The sequence below is a fragment of the Fusarium vanettenii genome (assembly GCF_000151355.1).
Source record: "Fusarium vanettenii 77-13-4 chromosome 10 genomic scaffold NECHAsca_14_chr10_3_0, whole genome shotgun sequence".
In the NCBI taxonomy this organism is placed as follows: Eukaryota; Fungi; Ascomycota; class Sordariomycetes; order Hypocreales; family Nectriaceae; genus Fusarium; species Fusarium vanettenii.
In genome coordinates, this window is record NW_003315871.1 from 355694 (window position 1) to 377027 (window position 21334).

General features: G+C 50.4%; 8 protein-coding genes across 8 annotated transcripts; 5 read left to right on the plus strand and 3 right to left on the minus strand.

The window, feature by feature from the left end:
- Positions 1–239: 239 nt before the first annotated feature.
- Positions 240–4759, plus strand: NECHADRAFT_85892 (uncharacterized protein; the record flags this gene model as incomplete). Its single annotated transcript, XM_003047538.1, has 13 exons — positions 240–242; positions 296–462; positions 670–1842; positions 1947–1976; positions 2283–2402; positions 2453–2517; positions 2565–2672; positions 2722–3290; positions 3345–3469; positions 3526–3557; positions 3702–3901; positions 4005–4143; positions 4197–4759. 13 exons carry the CDS (start codon positions 240–242, stop codon positions 4757–4759), a joined length of 3294 nt encoding a protein of 1097 aa, XP_003047584.1.
- Positions 4760–5410: 651 nt separating this feature from the next.
- Positions 5411–6879, plus strand: NECHADRAFT_50829 (uncharacterized protein; the record flags this gene model as incomplete). The annotated part of the gene is made up of 2 exons (XM_003047539.1): positions 5411–6009; positions 6057–6879. 2 exons carry the CDS (start codon positions 5411–5413, stop codon positions 6877–6879), a joined length of 1422 nt encoding a protein of 473 aa, XP_003047585.1.
- A 420-nt stretch (positions 6880–7299) lies between these two features.
- NECHADRAFT_85894 (uncharacterized protein) lies at positions 7300–9228 on the minus strand (the record flags this gene model as incomplete). Its single annotated transcript, XM_003047717.1, has 5 exons — positions 7300–7475; positions 7545–7793; positions 7859–8490; positions 8545–9017; positions 9076–9228. 5 exons carry the CDS (start codon positions 9226–9228, stop codon positions 7300–7302), a joined length of 1683 nt encoding a protein of 560 aa, XP_003047763.1.
- An 858-nt stretch (positions 9229–10086) lies between these two features.
- Positions 10087–11451, minus strand: NECHADRAFT_50872 (uncharacterized protein; the record flags this gene model as incomplete). The annotated part of the gene is made up of 2 exons (XM_003047718.1): positions 10087–11184; positions 11242–11451. 2 exons carry the CDS (start codon positions 11449–11451, stop codon positions 10087–10089), a joined length of 1308 nt encoding a protein of 435 aa, XP_003047764.1.
- Positions 11452–13069: 1618 nt separating this feature from the next.
- NECHADRAFT_105522 (uncharacterized protein) lies at positions 13070–14272 on the minus strand (the record flags this gene model as incomplete). Its single annotated transcript, XM_003047719.1, has 4 exons — positions 13518–14272; positions 13417–13454; positions 13170–13357; positions 13070–13128 (listed from the first exon to the last, which is right to left on the minus strand). Exons 1-4 carry the CDS (start codon positions 14196–14198, stop codon positions 13070–13072), a joined length of 966 nt encoding a protein of 321 aa, XP_003047765.1. The 5' UTR covers positions 14199–14272.
- A 1120-nt stretch (positions 14273–15392) lies between these two features.
- On the plus strand, positions 15393–17510 carry NECHADRAFT_85897 (uncharacterized protein; the record flags this gene model as incomplete). The annotated part of the gene is made up of 3 exons (XM_003047540.1): positions 15393–15770; positions 16167–16660; positions 16922–17510. The coding sequence occupies 3 exons, from the start codon at positions 15393–15395 to the stop codon at positions 17508–17510; spliced, it is 1461 nt and encodes a 486-aa protein (XP_003047586.1).
- A 365-nt stretch (positions 17511–17875) lies between these two features.
- NECHADRAFT_96879 (uncharacterized protein) lies at positions 17876–19021 on the plus strand (the record flags this gene model as incomplete). Its single annotated transcript, XM_003047541.1, has 6 exons — positions 17876–17942; positions 18004–18010; positions 18075–18168; positions 18225–18260; positions 18309–18940; positions 18991–19021. 6 exons carry the CDS (start codon positions 17876–17878, stop codon positions 19019–19021), a joined length of 867 nt encoding a protein of 288 aa, XP_003047587.1.
- Positions 19022–19502: 481 nt separating this feature from the next.
- Positions 19503–21256, plus strand: NECHADRAFT_50780 (uncharacterized protein; the record flags this gene model as incomplete). The annotated part of the gene is made up of 5 exons (XM_003047542.1): positions 19503–19737; positions 19793–19990; positions 20040–20601; positions 20648–20890; positions 20944–21256. The coding sequence occupies 5 exons, from the start codon at positions 19503–19505 to the stop codon at positions 21254–21256; spliced, it is 1551 nt and encodes a 516-aa protein (XP_003047588.1).
- Between the last annotated feature and the right edge of the window lie 78 nt (positions 21257–21334).

The window sequence follows — 21334 nt, forward strand, 5'->3', positions numbered from 1 at the left end:
AATGACCGAGTCAGACTGGACGGGGCCTGAGACCAGTGGCTTTCACCTTGCTCGGCACGTTGCCGACGGGTAGACATCCGTCGGCTCCTCGACCCTCCACATCGGCTTAGGTACCTCGCACCGAGACTCTTTGCTTTCAGGGGACTCGTTGCAAATACCTGCTATGAAAGTGCAGAATCTCCCCCTCTCATCTCCTCCTACCCCATCATCGTTTGGCAACAACCGTCAACTGAACCATCATGGTGTGCGGCATCTCCTAGACTACACTGACCCCAATACCAATCTACTCTTCTAGGCTCCTCAACCCTTGGTCGTCGATAAGAAATCAGACGAACTCATAGGCATTACTGTCTCCAAAACCGAAAACTTCCCACAATGGTACCAAGAAGTTGTCGTCAAGGCCGAAATGGTCGAGTACTATGGAGAAGTGGCTGGCCTCTTTGTCCTTCGCCCCATGACTATGTTTATCTGAAGCGAGATGCGCAGGTGGTTCCAGAAACATCTGGACGAGATGGATATCGGGGAAGCGAGCTTTCCTCTCTTGCTTTCGTCCAAGTCGCTGGCGAAAGAATAAGACCATATCGAAGGGTTTGCTCCTGAACTTGCTTGGGTTACCAAGGCGTAAGTGTCCAAGGATGAAGTATTAACATGTGCTAACTTCGTTCTCAGCGGCGATAAGAATCTCGACGTGCCTGTGGCTATTCGACCGACGTCCGAAGCGATCATGTATCCCTACTACAGCAAGTGGATCCGAAGTCATCGAGATCTCCCCCTGAGACTGAACCAGTGGAATTCTGTTGTTCGATGGGAAACCAAACAGACCACGCCGTTTCTGCGGACAAGAGAGTTTCTCTGGCAAGAGGGCCACACGGCTCACCTGACAGAGGAAGAAGCCGGGAAAGAGGTCCTCGAGATTTTGGAGCTATACGCAAAAATCTACGAAGATTTGCTTGCGGTGCCTGTTGTCCGAGGTCGCAAAACTAAAAACGAGCGGTTTGCGGGTGGTTACTATACCATGACTCTCGAGGGGTACATCCCATCGAACGGACGAGGAATACAAGGTGCAACTTCGCATTGTCTTGGCCAAAATTTCAGCAAAATGTTTGACATTGCTGTTCAAGATCCAGTGGGCGAGGGGCATGTCCACGTGTGGCAGAACTCGTGGGCATTTTCTACTCGCGTTATCGGTGTCATGGTCATGATCCATGGTGATGACAAGGGTTTGGTGCTGCCTCCGCGTGTGGCTAAGATACAGGTTGTCATTGTTCCTGTTGGGATTAGCAAGAAGACGACGGCCGAGGAGAAGAACCGGCTGCTGGACCAAGCGGACGAGATACGGGCGACGCTGAGGAATGATGCCCGTCTTCGAGTCGATGTTGATGCAAGGGAGGGGTACACGCCTGCGCGGAAGTTTAACGATTGGGAACTCAAGGGTGTTCCGCTGAGGTTGGAATTCGGGCCCAAGGATGCGAAGAAGGGCGTGGTGAGTTATACGAAGAGGTATAACAACGAAAAGGGAACGATTCCCATCGCCGAGATTACAACTACGGTTCCCAAGATGCTGGAGGAGATACAGAAGGGTATGTACAGGCGGGCTGATGCTACGTTCAAAGAGCACAGGCGAGTTGTGACTGCCTGGGACGACGTGATGGGGGCTTTGGATAACAAGGATCTGGTGCTGATCCCGTTCTGTCTGGATGGAAAATGCGAGGATCGCATTAAGGAGCTGACTACAAAGGTCGAGGAGGAGCAGGGTGCACCGTCAATGGGGATGAAGAGCCTGTGCATTCCATTCGAGCAGCCTAGTGCTCTTGAAGAGGGGACCAAGTGCTTAAACCCAGAGTGTGAGAGGCTGGCAAAGCAGTGGACAATGTTTGGGAGAAGCTACTGATGGACAAAGCAGCTAAGCTTTGAGTGAAAGCTGAACTGTTCTTGTCGATGTCTAGCTTGAAACTTTGGCACCATGACTCGAAGAAGTAAGAATGGTGAGAGCCACAATGATGCCATTGGACAAGTGGTAGTGGATTCTCAGGTCGGCAAAATGGACTATTTATCTTCCGTCGGCAACGGTTCCCGAACGGATATTGGCCTATCCCATGGTTGATAGGATCCCCTCTTTACATTGGACCCTCCGTGACTGTATTTGACCTTGATCCGCCGGCTGAGCAAAGCCGCCATAATCGCAAGATATGCCTCCTAATGCCTCGATGCATCATTCTCGCTCATCCCACGCGTAAGCAATAACCCCCCACGGATGAAATGAGTGCTTAAACCACGCGCAGTTGCGAAAATTGTCGACGTCGCAAAGTAAAGTGTTCTGGGAAGCAGCCATGTCCGACATGTACTCGCCTGGGGCTCGAGTGCAGGTTTGGAAACATTACCCGGCGTGGATATTCCGAGCTGTGAGTTTGACATTGTGTTTATTGGGTGCCGTGGATTGACTGTTGATTAGGTACGTGCAGAAGCTTCTTGATAAGATAAAGAGCCAAGAGGAGCAGCTCAAGGAACGAGCGGGATGTGAGTTTTTCTGTTGAAGAACGCGGTTTCATGCTTATCGGTTATAGCGAGATCTACTGCAGACCCAAGTTCTGAGCTGAGCCCCGGCAATGGCGATATTGTTTCTGATGCAGGCTCTGAGCAGAATCAGTTGGATGAGCTGCCCTTGAGTCCAGGTATGAACGTCCTGATCGGTATTGCAGTATCTCTCTCTGACCGGAGTAGCTACGGAGCTCGCATCTGGACCAGCCTTTGAGTCAAGGGTGCGGTCAATATTGCGTGATCACGTCGACAACAACAGCCTAAACCTCCAAACATCACCCGAAAGCTCTGCATTCGTCTCTTCAGCCCTCGAAGAAGAGCCTCATGACCATTGGAGAAATGCGCTCACACTGGTCGACGGCATTCCCTCACCAACTCTGTTGTCCAAGCAAGAATCTCGTCGACTGTTTGAGAGATTCTCCTCCTTAATGGGCATCAATCAACACTTTCTCGACCCGAGGACATTTTCAGATTCCATGGATTTGCTCTATCAGAATGAAACCTCACGCATACGACAGATGCAGACAATGTGGTACACTGAGTACCTCTTGGTCATGGCTATGGGAATGCTCATAGGTTCGCCCAGTGAAGGATCAGCAAACCCTCCTGGGAACTCGTTCTTTGCTGAGGCGATTCATCGACTTCCGCCGATGCACAAGTTGGGCTCTCATGGGATTCTGTCTGTTGAGATCTTGTGCTTGGCTAGTCTTTATTTACAGTGGTGTGACCGGAAATATGATGCATATCTATATGTAAGAACCTGGGAAACGCGTTTTGTTGCCCTCAGAACTGACGTGTGGTATCAGATCGGCAGTGCGGTCCGTCTTGCCATTGCCTTGGGTTGTTCTCTGCCACACGACGAGCAACAAGGCCTCTCTTCAGAAATCACTCACCGCGTAAGAGTATGGTGGACAGCATACATGCTAGACCGGTAAGCATATCAGCTTGAAGAAATTTGACCTTTGCTAACGTGTGCTATCCTTCAAGCCGCCTTTCAGCTGGCCTTGGTCTTCCAACAGGTACCGATGACCGTCAACTCCGGTCAGAGATGCCTCGCCCGGCTGCCGGCTTCCAAAACCCTTTGCCCATGACCATCAATATCAAGATAGCGCAAGTGACGGGGAAAATCACCACGTGTAAGATCTTATATCACGATCAACTAGAACGTCTGACTGACACGGGCACAGCTTTCTACGGCAACGCTGCTCTCACGCGCACCGAGCTCGTCAAGAAGATACAAGAGACGCTACAGACTTTACATGACATAGGGCGCTCAATACCGAGTGCCCTATCTATAGACTTTACTGATTCTTCATCAACAATTGCGAGAACAAGCGCATCTTTGTACCTGATGCTATTCCTGGTATGCCTGCTTAACACGACAGCCTCGACCCTGATCGTCGTCTAATTCGTACTTCTAGGCTATTATCTTGTGCATCAGACCAATACTACTACAGCGGGTCAAGGAAAAAGTGCAGGCATCAAAAGACAACAGTCCACGAGCACCTGTATCTCCAGCCATAAGTCGGCTGTGCCAGACCTGTCAAGAGGCCGCCATTAAGACGATCCGGATACTTTCTGCCCTACGCGAGGACAAAAGCATTGGTGGGTTCAAATTCAACACATGTCGTACATAATCCATTGTTAACATATCTTAGCATTGTTTGGCTACTTCGATCTTGATGCTACCTTTTCAGCGGCGTTTGTGCTGACCATGATGGGCTTCGTCGAGGGAGACCTCCAAGAACCACCAGAAGGTCTCAAACAAGCGGCAGAGGTTCTCAAGTACTTGTCCAACGCTGGAAACACAGCAGCTCAGCGACGCTTAAACGATCTGAAGCAGTTCTGCCTTCACGTTTGGTCACCAACCAACATGACAGACGACTGGTCCTGGCTCAATGAAGGAAGTGTATCCAGCCTCGATAACTCCCCAGCGAACCGCCATAACTTTTCCGGAGAGGGCGGTGGTAACCCAAGTTTGCAGACGGACGCTATGACGACCTGGGGACCGGCCGCGTGGATATCGTGGCAGTCTACGGCGACGGGCGGAGAGGATGCGGTGCATCTTGACTTTAGCGCGTCTGAGAACTTTCAGATGGATTTGAGTCATGAGGCTGGTGACATTTACTCTAGTTTCAACGATCCGACGCTTCCGCTGACGGGCGTGGATGATGTGGATTGGGCAGAGGTTGGCAAGATGTTTCACATGAGGAATATCTAGACGTGGCGTTGGGATGATGTTATTTGTTTGGGGTAAAAGCGCTCCGCGGCTGGAAGATTTACGATGTTAATGATATAGGTACAATATGATTCTATGTGAGGCTTGACCTTGGCTTATTCAGTGCTATTCTCTACTAGTTCTCTGAGTGCACAAGACCGTATTCTCCATCAAGTTTCACGTCTTGACGAGCTTCGAGTTCTGGGGGTTAGCCGAGTCTACTGATAACGACACCGGATAGTTGGTCACGGCTGGTCAGGTTGCCGATCGGCAAGCGGCCGCGGATGGCTGGACTACCGTCGGGTAGTTGGTCCATGAACTGCACCCTGACTCGTGAGCTCAGCTCACTGGCCCACCCGGTCCGGATGGCTTCTAGAATCTGTATGAATGGATCACGGGAACGGGGACGACATGCAGTTTTGTCGCTGAAAGGGCGTCCTTGGTATCTCGGCCCCTTATCCGCACCTCGCCCTTATTTCTGTCGGCAAGCAACCGAAGGCTCTAACTCGGGGCTTCGCCGAACGATAATCGTGACATGGGCAGGGTTTCCCCGCGTTAGAGAGGGGTGCTTGTCAATGCTGGGTTCATTCACAACCTTGATGCAGTTCGTGGGAGACAATTGACATTGTGGTGGTGATGACGCTGGGTTTCACCATGGCTTCCTTACAACACCGTGCGTCTCTATTGTCTTTTACCTCAAACCAATCGATTGCTTCACTGAGGTCAACAGTGAACTCTCAGAGGCGCCATGTTACCAACAAAACCTCAGTCTCGGCAACATCACCGCCACCTCCTCACTCTCTCTTACCGACGGGAATGCTCCTTAGATCGTTACTCATTGCCACTGTCTCGAGCCATCGTGCCCTTTTAACACCGTCACTTGCTGTTCTATCCTTCTTTTCCAAACCTCGTCCCGCCCTGTTTAGCGTCGAAAAGAACCCACTGCTACATGCAATCTTCAAGTCAACCCTCTACAGGCATTTCTGCGCCGGGGAGAATGTGGAAGAAGTCAAGACAACGAAAAAAAACATCAAGGATATGGGGTTTCGAGGAGTTATCCTGACTTATGCCCGTGAAGTTGTGGTTGACTCTTCGACGGAGCAAGAGGTTGGTGTGGGAGCTCTGGAGTACAAGGAGAAGGATGTGGCTGAGCTTGAGAAAGAAGTTCCATTTGATGAAGGCATTCAGGCGTGGAGAGATGGAGTTCTGGAGACTGCTTCGATGCTTGGAGAGGGTGACTTTCTGGCTCTCAAGTACGTAAAACCTATCATGTTCTCAAGCTCAACCAACGACCTCTTAGGTTCACAGGCGCTGGGGCTAAAGTCACTGAGGCATTGGCAGCCAGAAAACCTCTTTCAACCCAGATGCAAGATGCCCTTGATGCTGTTTGTGATCAGGCCATCAAACGCAAGGCAAGTATCCTAGTCGACGCCGAACAGCAGTTTGTACAGCCTGGCATCGACGACGTTGCACTGAGTCTCATGCGCACATACAACCGAGAGCATGCAACAGTCTACAACACCTATCAAGCCTATCTCAAGTCGACACCCTCCACACTCCTGCGTCACTTGCATTTCGCCAAGGATCAGGGGTTTACTATTGGCGTCAAGCTTGTGAGGGGGGCGTACATGGGCACGGAACCGCGGCATCTCATCAAGGATACGAAGCAGGAGACAGATGATTCGTATGATTCCATCACTCAAGGCTTACTGGAGGGAAGATATCAAGATCTGGAGCATGGTTCATCAGCTGGTTTCCCTCGACTCAACTTGTTTCTGGCAACCCACAACAAGCAGAGCGCGCTCAACGCATATCAAGTGCAGCAAAAGCGATCTGAGGAAGGTTTGCCGCTGATCAAAGTTCAATATGGACAGCTGCTTGGTATGGCTGACGAGGTAAGCTGCACGTTGCTGCAGCTCGGTGGGAAGGCGGGAAATACATCCCCGGAGGTGTATAAATGCCTGAGCTGGGGAACATTGGGCGATTGTATCTCGTACCTCCTCAGAAGGGCTGTGGAGAATAGGGATGCTGTCCCGAGGACAAAGGCGGAATATTTTGCCGTGAGGAAAGAGGTTTGGAGGAGGTTGAAGAGCGCTCTCACGTTTGAAATCGCAAGTAGATAGTTGGCAATAAAGTTTTGCTACCTGTCTCCCATTTCTTTTTCTTGCCTCTTCCATATGGATTAAACCTTGAATGTGTGATGAGAAAGGCCCTCGCATATTTGCAATATAGGGCTTTTATGCCGTCTGTTCAATACTGGATACGTTACTGAAGAACATAGCGACACAAGGTAACCGTCGTTTGAAGGAGTCACGATGAATCGCCACACATTTCACAAGACATGCCTGCATTGATGTTATGAACCTGTTTGAACTTTCACTGGGCGACATGTTCTTTCATATCGTCAATATACCGGATAACTATTCACAGGCACAAATATGAAAGCGTACTGAAATTGTTGCAGCATCTGACTTGGCTTTTGAGGTCTATCTAGAAATTCTTCGCAAACCTACTATGTTCCCACACTTTCGTTGTCATTGAATCTATGACTCGTTGCTGGGATACAAGAATATCTTCTGGGGGAAGAACTCCTCCTTGATCATCCTGGGGCTCGCAAATCGTCGCAGTGGATCAGAGCTACCGGCCTTACCGTTTGTGCCTGAGGAACGGCCACCACCGAAGGATTGCTGGCCAATGAGGGCAGCAGTTGTCTTGCAGTCTGTGATTAACGGCAGATGTTAGCAATACGTAAAAACATACCTGGCAGAACTGATGAGGGGGAACTTACTGATGTAAAAGTTACCGGCAGAGTAACGCAACGCATCTTCTGCCTCACGAATAGCGGCTCGACTCTTGGCAAAGATGGCCCCGGTTAAGGCGAGACCACCTCCAGCCTCATCAACCCGCTTCAGAATGGAGCTCCATTGAGAATCAGGATAGACATAAACTGCAAACACGGGTCCAAAGATTTCCTCGTTGAATAGTCTGTGGTCTGGAGAGTCGACCTGATATACAGTTGGCTTCACGAAATAACCGACTGAATCATCATAGGTACCGCCCGCTAGCAGTTTGATGGGTCTCTGTTGGCCGAGTTGATGATACCTTTGATCTTGCTGAAGGAGTGCTTGTGTATGACAGGCCCCATGAAGGCTTCGAGTTGCTTATCTGGGCTTCCGATGGTGATCTGTTCGACCTTGGATTTAATACCCTTTACGAATTCTTCCGCTCGTGACTCTGGGAGATAAACACGAGAAGTAGCAGAGCACTTTTGACCCTGATACTCAAAGGCGCCACGAACAGTGTGGTTCACGGCACTTTCAATGTCTGCCGAGGGATGGATGAGATGAAAGTTCTTTCCACTGGTTTCTCCAACAACACGAGGAAAGTCCTTGTATCTTTCCTCCGCAATACCTTGTCCAATCTTGCCATAGATCGATCGAAAGACCTTTGACGAACCGACAAAGTTAATGCCTCCAAAGTCCTTGTGTTTCAAAACCACGTCTGTGATTTCTTCTGCATCGCCGGGGAGGAATTGGATAACGTTTGGTGGGAGGCCTGCTTCAAGGAGGATCTTGTACATGATGGCGCTGGCGTAGACGTTGTATTGGGAGGGCTTCCAGATGACAACGTTGCCCATCAGGGCTGGGCCTGAGATGAGGTTGCCGCCGATGGCTGTGAAGTTGAAGGGGGATACGGCGTAGACGAAGTCCTCGATGGGTCGCCAGTCCATTCGGCTGTGATAAAAGCTAGTAAGGGACAATACGAAGATCTATAGCTTCGTAGCATACCTCCACATGCCGTTGGTACCTCGAGTCGGTTGCTTCTCAAGCAATTCGGCAGCATAGTTGCAATTCAGCCGGAAGAAGTCTGCCAATTCCGCAGCAGCATCATTTTCTCCCTGCCAAATATTCTTTCCTTGCCCCAACATAGTCGCAGCGATCAACTCATAACGGTATTCAGTCGTGGCCAGTTCGGCCGCCTTCTGGAAAATAGCAGCTCGATCGACAAAGGGCGTCTCCTCCCAACTCCTCTTAGCCTTGAGTGCTGCCTCAATGGCCTCTGAGGTCTGTTGGCGGGATGCCATGGGATAGTTTGTGAAGACGGTTCCATGCTCGGAGGGCATGACTTGGTCGAGAGACTTGGACGTGGTCTGGATGGTGCCATTGTAGAAGACGTCGGATCGGACGGGGAGTCGCGAGCGGAGCTTTGATAAGGCCTCTTCAAGCTTCTTGCGCTCAGGGGAGCCTTTCCTGTATTCTGTCTGTTCCCGATGTCAGTCAATGTTGTTGCCAGGAAATGTAGCTACCTTAGTCACTCACGTTGGGCTCATTCCTGGGGTTAGGAAGTCTGAACTGCACTGTGGCATCGGGTCTTCTCCAGACTGAAGTGCTGAAAGGGGCAACACGTAGTCCGCGAGGGAGTGCCCGGCCTCCTCGGCCTGCACTCATTCCGAGAGCTCTGGTGATAGGCATTGTGAAGGATGATCGATCAGCCCGGGACACACAATGGCTGTTGCATCCTTCCAACAGCTTGAATCCATGACAGCTATTTATCTCTAATCGACATGAAGTACCACTGACGGGCGGATGCATGGGCAGAAGAGTGCCGAGAGTTAGTCGACCAAAGGCCCGGCAGTTTGCCGATGGCGCCTAGCCAACACACACACAACGACTCCTCCCCGGGCGGTATCCGTTGGCGGTTCTTGTACCAAGTCTAGCCTGGAGCCGGCGTTGGCAAAAGCAAATCTATCAGAAAGGGTGTGTCAAACGCCACCGCCTTCCAAGACACTGAGGCGGATGATAGCCGGGTCCTACCACAAGTATCTGGAGGCATTCATGACACTGATTTCGCCGATTGAAGGGCGCTGCCATGGTAATAGTGCTCAGTATCAAAGCCAGATCATAGCCAATAACGTCCGGTATGGTGTAGTGGCTAACATTTCGCGCTCTCATAACCTGAGAGATCAAGTACCGCGGAGCCCAGGGTTCGATTCCCTGTACCGGAGGATGTTTTCTTTTGCTGCTGAGCCCTCTTTTTGCTGCTCTCATCAACTTCTTCATGGTCGACGGCTCACGACTTTCTGGCCTGTTGTCAACGGCTCATGAATTCAGTAGTTACCGAGCTGCATCCAGACCTTCCGTTCTATTTATAAGTCCTGGTTCAGCAATGGCTCCTTGAATGCATCTCCAGTTACACGACTCGAGTGATAGAGCACCTAACTGGTTTATGTGACAACCAACCAAGCCCTGAAGCGAGACGATTATTATGTATTTAGACTACCTGCTGTGCGCGATTTATATGCCCTCATCTTGAAAAAACACGGTCGGCTATTACAGCTTGGTGGCTGAAGGAGGTTGGATGTCCGACAACTCCAGTGTCTCTCCCAGCCGCCAGCTGACGCTTCCCCCCCAGTTGGCATCATCCTGGCTGGCCTTGGGATCCTTCCACTTCCATCTAACGATGGATTGATCACCCTCCTCGAGAAGTTTCTTGACCCAAGACCCAAAGATGGGGAAGAACTTGAATCCGTGGCCAGAGTCACCCGTGAGCAAGACCAGTGATTCTGAGGTTTGAGGTACAAAATCGATGATGAAGTCCGAGTTCAGCGTATCGGCAAACCAGCATAGAGACTTTTTGACCAGAGGTCGATCTGCCAAATATGGGAGAGTCTCGGCGAGAAGCTTTCTCATCTTGGCTTCGTCATGCGCAGGGACAAAGGCGCTGTCTTGAAGTGACTTGGGGGCATGAGAAAAGCCAGTCTTTGGGTCCGTGTTGATGTAACCACCACCCATGGGGCATATCTTGAGGAGATTTGTCTTGGGGTCCGGCTCAAAGTAAAAACCGAGGTCCCTGGCATATGTAATGGGGATACCTCGAAGAGCAGAAACTTCTTCGTCGGATAGGTGGACGTGGGCGACAGACCAACATTTGGCGACGACTTGGGTTCCGATCTCGGGTACTAGCTTAGTGGCGGCAGCACCGACGGCCACGATGACCAAGTCTGCTGCGTGGAAAATATCGGTACTAGTCTTGATGCCAGTTGCTCTTCTTCCATTTGGAGTCTTCTCATACACAATCTCGGAGACTGCGCCTTGGGGACCGAGGAAGAACCTCACCCCGCGAGCTTGCGCCTCTCGGTACGCAGCCGTCAAGGCAGCTCCAGAGTGTGCATAGCCATCGAAACTGTTAAAGTATCCACTCCATCCTGGAAACGAACCAGTGTACTGCCAGAAACGCTTCTGGATGTCGTCGTCTCCGTGGAATGGAAGTACGTGATCTTTGAGCTGAGGATGGGCGTCGGCTGCTGCCCGGAAGCGGCTCAAAGTCGCTGTAGCTTCCTCGGGTGCGTTGCCTGAGACGCAGTGGATGAATCCAGTTTGATGGAAGAAGGGGGCATAGAAGGGCGTCTTCCAAGCGGAGATTGCTTGCTGGGTAACAAGTGGATTAATATTTGCTTGATAGGGAAAACGGTGGGTAACACTTACAATGGTGAGCTCGGTCCAAAAAGGATCTTCATACTCGGCCCTGACAATCTTGTTGAGGTCATTGGCCGCAGAGTAGCGAGGAGGAATCTGGTCATCCTGCTCAAAGATTGAGATATTAGAGTAGCCTGCTTCAGTCAAATGAAGCGCGGTAGAGAGACCAAAGGCGCCGCCGCCAACGATAGCAATATTGCTAGACTTGGAGATTCTCATGGTGACGCAAAAAAAAACTCGAGTATAGAGTGTATAGCTAAAGAAGCAGGGTGGTTGCGTGGAACGTCACTGGCTTCTGTGATATAGAGCTGGAGTTTGGCTAGTTGACGGAGGTATTCCGAGCAGCTCGGATTATAGCCGAGACGCTGCAAGCGGTGATTGTTAATCTGCAGTGTCTAGAATGGCAATAGTTGGCGAGACGTTGGAGACGGGACGGGTCCCGAGAAGTATCGGCCGCGAAGCCGGGATTGTCTTTATGATATATGGATTGAAAGGCTATTAGCTCAGCCCGAGCTGACGAGGTATACTTTGAGCTGTATCAAGCCAGCTGGTAGCAAGATAGTACTGAAGTACAATGTATTTTTAAGGAACGTGGTTGAAAATAAAGTCGTGATGGTAGGCGTAGTCCCTCCCGTTGAACCTGAGCAAATGCCCGTCGCCCCATCACTGATATAGCGGAAACCGCCTTCACTCATGTTCAATATCAGAGCTAGGATAAACCAATTGGTTTGCTTCATGATTCAAGGTGGGTGAAAGTTTGACTTGGAGCTGATAGGACCATGAGTTGGTGCATTCCAGTGGAATCTAAGGGGCAAATGTTTTATCAAGCAAGTCTCAAATATCAGAGCTTTCTCTCTTGAGCTGCAAGATTTACCTTGACTTTTCAACTTCTTGACTCTTTACAACTAGCTACGTTATATACCTGCTCATTTTAGATGACTCTCTCTAAATACAAGGAGCGCTACTGAACCCGATATGGAACCGTATAGGGTACGACGGCTTCGTACTTCAACCTCTGATATTGAAGATTCTAGAATTGAAAGGGATTCGAGCTGCACTTTTGATACCTCATCTTCTTGTCAGCTGAGCGCGTCAAAGCCTCGTCTCATGAGTTCATTGCCACTTGAACAACGACTAACATTTCGAGCCTCACAGCCTGCCTCATTAGCCCAAAGACTAGACATGTAGTGAGGCTGTACCTATACTGCCGGCGACATGAATCCCCACCCTGTACTCCTCACCAAGAGTTTTTATCTTGAGTAGAGCCTCATTGTTGCATGCTGGTAAGTGCGGCTCTGTCGAAATTCAAGTCTATTTAATGCTGTGCTTATCCCTCCTGGTTCTTTCAAAGTAACTCTATCATCCTCTTCGACATTCATCATAACACCTCCTACAACCGTTAACCTACATTGAAATGAACTCAGGGACAGTCTATCATAACCCCGCGGAAGTAAAAAAAGGCGATCCTGAAAGAAACCAGAAAACTGATCCACGCAGTACCCCAAAGTGGGAGAGAGTGTCATCTTCTCATCGCTCAATGGCATCTGGGTCACCACCAGTATTAGCGGTGCTTACTGCGAAGCTAAATCCCAAACACCTGGGGCTGGCTCTAAAATGGTCTCTTTGGACAACATTACACATAGACTGCACTATACTGGATAAGAGCTGCTCTTACGTCTTGGAGGGTTATACGTAAAGTTCTTCGTCACAGTGAGATTGTGGTGGGAATGGTTTGGAAACAGCATTAGTATTTTATATACCTAGGACAATCATCAAAATTCATAACCGCGTATTGGGTGTATCCCAATCTCTCATCATCAACAATACATCCCATCTCTCATGTCGTAATCATCATGCCCACGTAATAGTAAACTCCATGCTCTGGCCGGGTATGCACTTGGTGCCCGGCGCAACAGCCATGACAACCGACCAGGTACCAGAAGCGCATCGCTGGAAGGATGTACCTCCCTTGTGGCAGTTCCAATATCCTTCTGGCTTGCAAGCTGTGCCGGGGGTGATGGAGCCAGTGACACCACCGGTAGGTACTGGTGGAGTTGTCGTCGTCTTGCGAGTTGTCGACTTGAGGGTTGTTGACACCGGAACAGTGACAAAGATGCCACCAGGTCTGCAGTTACTCATGTTAGCGTAGGTAGTTGAGAATAGAAATTTGCGGAATCAACTCACTTCGTGGTTGTTTTCACAGGAGCCTTTGTAGAGGACGGCTTCGTCGTTGTAGTCTTGGTCGTAGTCGGAACAACAGCTGGCTTGGTAGTGGTAGGAATCACAGCTCCAGAACCAGCTGGACACTGACCGACAGGCGCCTTCGTGTTGGAGGAGGTTAGAGAGACATCAGGTCCGGGGTTGGGGAACATCAAGTCCGTCATCTCGGTGGTTCCGCAGCCGTTTCCAACATTGGCGACAAACATGGCAGGTCGCTTGCTCATTGGTGTCGAGGGCGTGCCCTTTCCTGCCTTGACGGTGATGGCGGCGCAGTTCATGTACATTTCGCGGTTTCCGATCTTGTTGAACCAGGACCAAGCAAAGAGGGCGACTCCAGCGGGTGTATCGACAGGTAGGGTGAATTTGAAGGATGCCGAAGGTGAAACGGGGCAGTTTCCGATGTAAGACTGGATGACAGTCCAAGTCTTGCCCTTGTCAAAAGAGAGTGAAGCCTGGCAACTGCCACCACCGTGATCTGCACCGCCAGCGATGGTCATGTTGTACTGCTGCCCGGCCTGCCAGGTCACAGTAGGTGCACCAGCCGCGGTGCCGAGGAGGGTCTGGTAACCTTTGCAGGGAAAGTTGCTCCCGTCGCCAGCGAGGGGAGAAGTCATGCTGTAATCAATGTCCCATCCTGCATTGGGGTTGTACTTGCTCTTGAAAGGAGCAGGATATGTCATCTCCATGTGGGCTTGGGCTAGACCAGCTAGTCCCAGGATGGCGGCGAAAGCGTTGAAAGCTTTCATGTTGTCGTAAAGGTGAGTGTACTTCTGTATGTGCGAGAAAGTTCTGAAGGATGTGTGTTCAGTTTGTAGTTGGCTTGAGTCGTGAGGATGTGTGAGAAGAAGTCCATGGTTGGGGAGTCTCCCAATCACTCTTTATAGTCTTGGAACCGTCTCATCCTCGCGTGTCAAGTGAGCAACTTGTGACGGAACTAACGAAACCTGTGGGTTCCTTAGCCACGTTGAGGCTCTGAATGTGTTGCGGGCTAGAACGTGTCCGTTGTGGGGAGGGTTCAGAGGCCTCGTTAGTAAGTGAAGAAGAGACTTTGATTTCTCATTCCAGCCACATGATGAACTGAAAGGAGACGCAAGGACAATTGAAAATCGATCATGGGAACGCAAATGCGATGACATGTCGGTCATTGATGGTGATGGCAGGATGTAAGACAGAGGTTGGCGACAATGTCGGCAGAGGCTGAAAATGACACAGAATGGCGATGGACACTTGGTTTGTCTCAGAAACTGATCAGTGGACATACCCGGGGAACAGGTAAATGCCAAGCTCGAGCATTTATTTTAAGCATCATTGGTCTCGATCCAAAGACTAGAATTCAATAGTGGCCGTTTGCGACACCGGATTCTGAACAGGTGCCTGGAAGAAAGCAACGCCACGCGTCGCAGCAAGAGACAATCTGCAAGGGGCTTTGTTCCTGAGAACAGCATTCCAGAATCCCATGGGTTTGGAGACGGGACAAAGTCTTTGTAGTGGCTGAGCAGGAGAAATGGTGTAATCTGTTGGAATGCTGAAGGGGTGGAGAGTTCGAAAGGGGGGCGGGATCTTTAGTGGCCTCGACCGTTGCGCCCTGGTAAAGTTGGTCTGGATGCTTCGTTATCCGTTATCGACGTTTTTGACACGAATCTAGATTGCCAAATTCAGTAGCGAAATGCTCAACATGTTCATCATCTACAGATGTGCTGGATTGAATATTGTTATCGAAGCGGTTACGAAGGGCAGATTATGGCCGATAAAGAGAATAATGCGGGTCAATAAATAAGTCAAACATACCGCCAAGATCAAGAAACTAGCAAGGACTGCAATCCTGAAAAAAGAACGCAACGTGATAATTGGCCGCGGTCTCGGCCAGGACAGGGTTTCGTATGACTTCACTTGATTCACCGGTTAAATCCCGCACGATCGCGCAGACGGTGAAATCGACCATGACTTCAGCGAAAAAGATTGATATCGGGTCTTTGGCTGGGGCTGCCTTGGTCTCCAAGGACGTCGCCTCGCTAGACGTTGTGCAAGAGCAGATTCGCATACTGCATCTCGAGCCTGGATGGGGCTCTACTCTTATCTCTTGCACTATCCATCGCATTTCTCTGACTTCTGATCCGCCTCCAAAGTATGAGGCGCTCAGCTACACATGGGGTGATCCCAAAGTTACCCGGGAGGTCATCGTGAATGGCTACTTAGTTAACGTCACCTTTAACCTCTACTCGGCACTCTATCGTCTTCGTCAACCTGAAAAGATACGTATCCTGTGGGTTGATGCGCTGTGCATTAATCAGACTGATGTGGATGAGCGTGGTCAGCAGGTCAGTCTGATGGGAAAAATCTATTCCATTTGCGACAACACCGTCATCTGGATAGATGAACCTCCATTCGAGACGTGGCCGGCGCATTGGTTCGGTGATGAGAGGGATCATCCGTCACTGATATGGCTGGGGAACGAATTTGTCTATTACTCAACATTAGAGCAGCCAGCTGACCCGGCTTCTGTCGACATTGTCTTCCATGCCTTTGCCAATCTTAGGCTTATTCAAGATTCACATCTCTTTGAACAGCCGTTATTCACAGACTTGACGGGAGCCAACTTTGCGTATCCGCCAGACTATCAATCTTACTGCTCTATGATGGCGCAGGCTTTGGCTCCGTTTGCGGATAGTCCTTGGTGGACGAGGATCTGGGTGAGTTGTATATATGAACGACAGGCGAGTTCTAACATGATAGAGACGGTTCAAGAATGCGTTCTTCCTCAAAGAGCAACATTTATATACGGTCCTGTCTCGATCGAACTGAAATTCATGCTTCAAGCATTTTCTGCTTTGAGTCGTCACATGTTGGCAGACTGCTGCAGTACAACGAGTGCGCAGACAAACCCAGAACTCATGCCCCATCTTCGCAAGCTAGGCCTCGCCATGAGGCCCATTGACCAGCTCAGAAACGATCGAAGGGAAGGACCCGAGATTTCTCTGTGGACGGCCTTGAGCTTTACTCGGTCCCGTTTCGCTACCGACGATCGTGATCGTGTCTTTGGTGTGCTCGGTCTCGTTAATTCGTGGATGAGAGAGCCCATCATGCCAAACTACAGGGCCAAGACTGAGGAAATCTACACACTGGCAACCCTTGACGAGGTACTCGCAACAAACAGTCTATCGCCTCTGCATTTTCCGCTGCAAAAGGATGTTTACCAAGATGTTCCTTCGTGGGTTGTTGACTGGACCGCTGGCAGTAACGTTTCACTTCGACTAAATGTATACCAATGGACTCAAGAACATTATCTTCAGTTTTATGTGTCACATAAGCAACCATCTCACGTCGTGCCTCGGGATAACAACCGAATACTCGAAGTCAAAGGCCGTCGATGCGATCGAGTTGCCCGCGTTGGACCGATATGCAAACACGGATTACCAAAAGATAAGTGAAGCGTATACTGCCAGTGGTTCAAACTCTTTGATCTTGACAGCAACCCTTCGAGACTACACAAAACCGGCGAGCCTTTTCTCGATGCTTTCTGGAAGTGTCTTTGCTGGGATCTTGTCCTTTCGGTGGACGGACCAGCTGAAAAAGCTCATTTTAGGAGATCAAAGGAAACTACAGATAGCTACGAGGCTTTTATGGCATTTGCTCCAGTATCGCCTTACTCGGTATTCCATCCGGAGGGTCTTTCTCCAGAGGACCGAGAGGCAGCTGTGCGCTTTGATCCAAGGTTTGACATTGGCCAATATGCTGGAACGCAGGAGCACACATCGGAAACCTTCGTCACGGAGCAGTTGATTGGAGGCATAACTTTGAACACGGCCATGTTTGCGACTGAGTCTGGGTACTTGGGACTGGGACCTGCCGAGACGCAGGTCGGAGACGAAGTGTGGTGCCTATTTGGTAGTTGGATGCCTTTTGTGCTAAGGCCAACGGGAAAGACCCGAGAAGTCGCCGATGGAGAAGGAGAAAAGCCGTTGAATTCGGTCTTGGGGATCTGCTATGTACATGGGGTTATGGATGGTGAAGTTGCCGATGACGAGAATCTACCCATCGAGACGGTCTACCTTGCTTAGGGCGTTAGGTTCTAGAGATTGTTGGGCTGTATGCTAAATGCCATCCTATAATACATAAACTACACATGGCAACTTCTCGGTCAAAGGTAAGTGTTCTTTTCCTAAAGGAGATCAGTCTGTAACCGTATCAGACTCCACGTAGGCCGGGTATCTAGCCGCACCTCGGCCATACCCCGAGAACCAGCCAAAGACGCCACAACTTGGACGGTTTCTCCCCGACGCCCTTCCATCGGCTTTGCTCCACCGGACGATGCGGCTCTTTGTGTAAAAAACACTCAACTGGCTTATCATCGTGAGTGAGGGGGTAGTTGACTTCTGTCTTTGACCCTGGCCACTTGTCTCTTCAGGAGCGTTTTGTAGAAGCCATGAACTCCGATACGGCCAAGAATATCGCCGCCGGGACTATGGGGGGTGTCGCTCAGGTCATGATTGGTAAGTCTAAGGCTTAACCTGGCTGAAAGCCTATCTCTTTGCACTGACTTACTCAGAATAGGACAGCTGTTTGGTATGGCCCCAGATCCTTGACTGAAGTTTCTTTAAAGATGCTGACATTGGAAACACCAGACATTATCAAGGTTCGACTTCAAGCCAGTGGCAGGAGTGCCTTTACTGTTGCCGGAAACATCTGGCGCCGGGAGGGGCCCTTGGCTTTTTACAAGTCAAGCCTTCTTTTCTTTGGGACTCTACAGACAGCTCGTCTTAACTGCCTTCTAGGGCACCATACCCCCGTTACTCGGAGTCGGCGCTTGCGTAAGTGAACAAGATTCTCTCAAGAGCGCTTGCTGACCAAGAAGACAGGCCAGCATCCAGTTTGGCGCATTTTACTTCTTCCGAGAGCTACTGGAAGAACGAAACAGGAATCTACAAAGTAACGATGATGGAACATTGTCCCTCGGGCAATTCTACTTGGCAGGAGGTGCTGCAGGTCTTAGCAACAGCGTACTATCCGGTCCGATTGAGCATGTCAGGACTCGCCTCCAGACGCAGCCTCACGGCGACAACCGTCTCTACGCAGGGCCTACCGATTGTGTTCGAAAGATATGGAGTCATTCAGGTATTGGCGGCATCTACCGAGGCCAAGTAGTCACCATTCTCCGCGAATTTCACGGCTTCGGAATCTGGTTCGCATCGTACGAAGGCCTCGTCCAAAAGGTTATGGAGCTAGATCAAAGGCCTCGAAGCAAGATTCCAAGCTGGAAATTTGCACTCTGTGGCGGTATTGCTGGAGAACTCATCTGGCTAGTGACGTATCCGTTGGACGTGATCAAAAGCAAGATGCAGACCGACGGGTTCGGGGCTGAGAAGAGGTATAAGAATATGCGCGAGGCTTTTCGAGTGACGTGGAAGAATGGAGGTGTTGCGGGTTTGTTCAAGGGGATTGGACCGACGTTGCTTCGAGCGATGCCTGTTTCTGCTGGGACCTTTGCAGTGTAGGTGATCTTATATATCAGCAACAGGACAGAATGCTAACCGAGGATAGAGTTGAAATGGTACGCAAGGCCCTTGCGTAGAGCAGATTGGACAGTTGAGAGGACTGTGGTACGGCTGATCTGGAAGAAAGGGCGGTTCGGGGGAAGTGTCGGTCTAAGGATGCTCAAATCTAAAACTGATGCCATAGACGAAGGAAATGACAAACAAGTTTGAGTATGAAGCTTCCGAGAATAAGGACTCCGAGGTCATGTGAATCTCTCGGTGCCAGTCGGATCTCGCCCTCTCGGATGTCGTACTCGGATCTCGTAGATCGGGAGGTGGATCATATGGATTCCGGGGTAGCGCAGATGCTAACCGGGATGGTGGGAATAGACTCGTCGTAACTAACTTTGCAAAGGGGCGGATTGGATCACGGGCCTGAGGAGGGCCGCAATTCCTCAATGATCCCGACCATCACGACATCGAGTTGACCATCTAAGATATAAACCTCTTGTCTCGGCATCTGTAAAGTTCAACAATAGACACAGCAACTCGCACCACTCTTCCCATTCATCACCAGTCATGGGAATCTTTACCAAGTTCCGCCTCTTTAACAGGAGGCTCGCTCTCGCTTGTATGCTCATTGCCGTGTCGACCTTCAACTATGGCTTTGACAACCAGGCTTTTGCGAGTACCCAGGCCATGGACCCGTTTGAGAAGCAGTTTGGCCATTGGGATGAGAAAAAGGGGGCATACGCTCTTGAGCCATACTGGCTCTCGCTGTTCAACAGTCTCAATTACATTGGCTTTGCCTTTGGTGAGTGGACTTGAGTGTCAATTTCCCCACAAAACGCGTGCTGATTTGGTACTAGGAGTCATTGCCGGTAGCTTCATTTCGGCTCGCTGGGGTCGAAGGTGGTGTATGTTTAGCATGAGTGTTTATGCTCTTGGTACGGCTACCATTTCGGTCACGTCGTTCCACCGTGAACAGATCATGGCGGCTCGTATTCTCAACTATGTCTATGTCGGCATGGAGCTTGGCGTCGTTCCAACCTTCCAGTCTGAAATTGGTACGTGAGATTTTGCAGAGACGCAGAATACTTCTAACAGCATCCGTAGTCCCCGCTCAAGCTCGAGGCTTCATGGTCGGCTCATACCAGCTCAGTCTCGCGCTTGGTGGCCTCGTCATCAACAGCGTCTGTTACGGCACCAGCTTCCTCTCCGATAACCGCGCATGGAGAATTCCCCTCGGTCTGTTCTACATTGTCCCTAGCATTGTTGTGGCGGGTATCTGGTTCATCCCCGAATCGCCCCGGTGGCTTCTCCGCAAGGACCGCGTTGAGGAGGCGTGGCAGAATCTCCGCAAGCTCCGAGAAGGAGCATTCACTGAAGAGCAGATTGAAGCCGAGTTCAAGGAGCTTCGTACTTCACTTGAGCAAGAGATCGAGCAGGGTCGTTTCGTTGAGCTGCTTCAGGGCAACAACCTCAAGCGAACGGCGATAGTTATCGCTGTCAACTTTCTGCAGCAAGCCAGTGGCCAAGCCTTCGTATCACAGTACGGTGCTGTGTATGTCAAGATGCTTGGGACCATTAACCCGTTCGGCTTCAACTTGATCACGGCAGGCATCAACATTGTTACATTGACCTGCATTCTCCTCTGGACGGATATTGTTGGTAGACGGTACGTTTCCCCCACCAGACCACCGGCCATCTGCTAACTGAACAAGGATCCTGATGATTGCGTCTTCCTGCACAATGTTTGCAGCAATGACCACCATGGGAGGTTTGGGTATTGAGAGCCCCGTTGCCGACGATAGAAAGAAGGGTGTCTTGGCCATGATGGCCCTATTTGCCTGCGGATTCTCAATGGGCTGGGCGCCGCTGAGCTACGTCGTCACAACCGAGATCTCGGCTCTTCGACTTCGCGACTTGACCTCGCGAGTTGGATTCACTACCAATGTCATCATGAAGTGAGCCACCAAATAACACTTCTCTGGTCATCGATGCTAACGAGGGCTTCTAGCTTCACCGTCAATTTCACCATCCCGTACCTCATCTACGACCAGTATGCTGGCCTTAATAGCAAGGTTGGCTTCATCTTTGGCGGACTCATGGCGGTCGCTATCGTCTTTGTGTACTTCTGTGTGCCTGAGTGCAAGGGTAAGACGCTGGAGCAGGTCGACTTTTTGTTTAACCAAGGAGTTCCGATCCGTGACTTTGGCAAGACGGATGCTGCGGCTATGATGCAATCGGTCTTGGAGGATGAAAACGGTAAGAGGCACGACTCTGATGTCGAGAGGGGCTCTGTTGTGGTGGGGTCCAAGCATGATAACTGAGGCTCAGACCATATATAGTCGCACCGGGTAGCCAGATGAACAAAGGGTTTAGTTAACGGTATTTTCGAGGGTACTTTG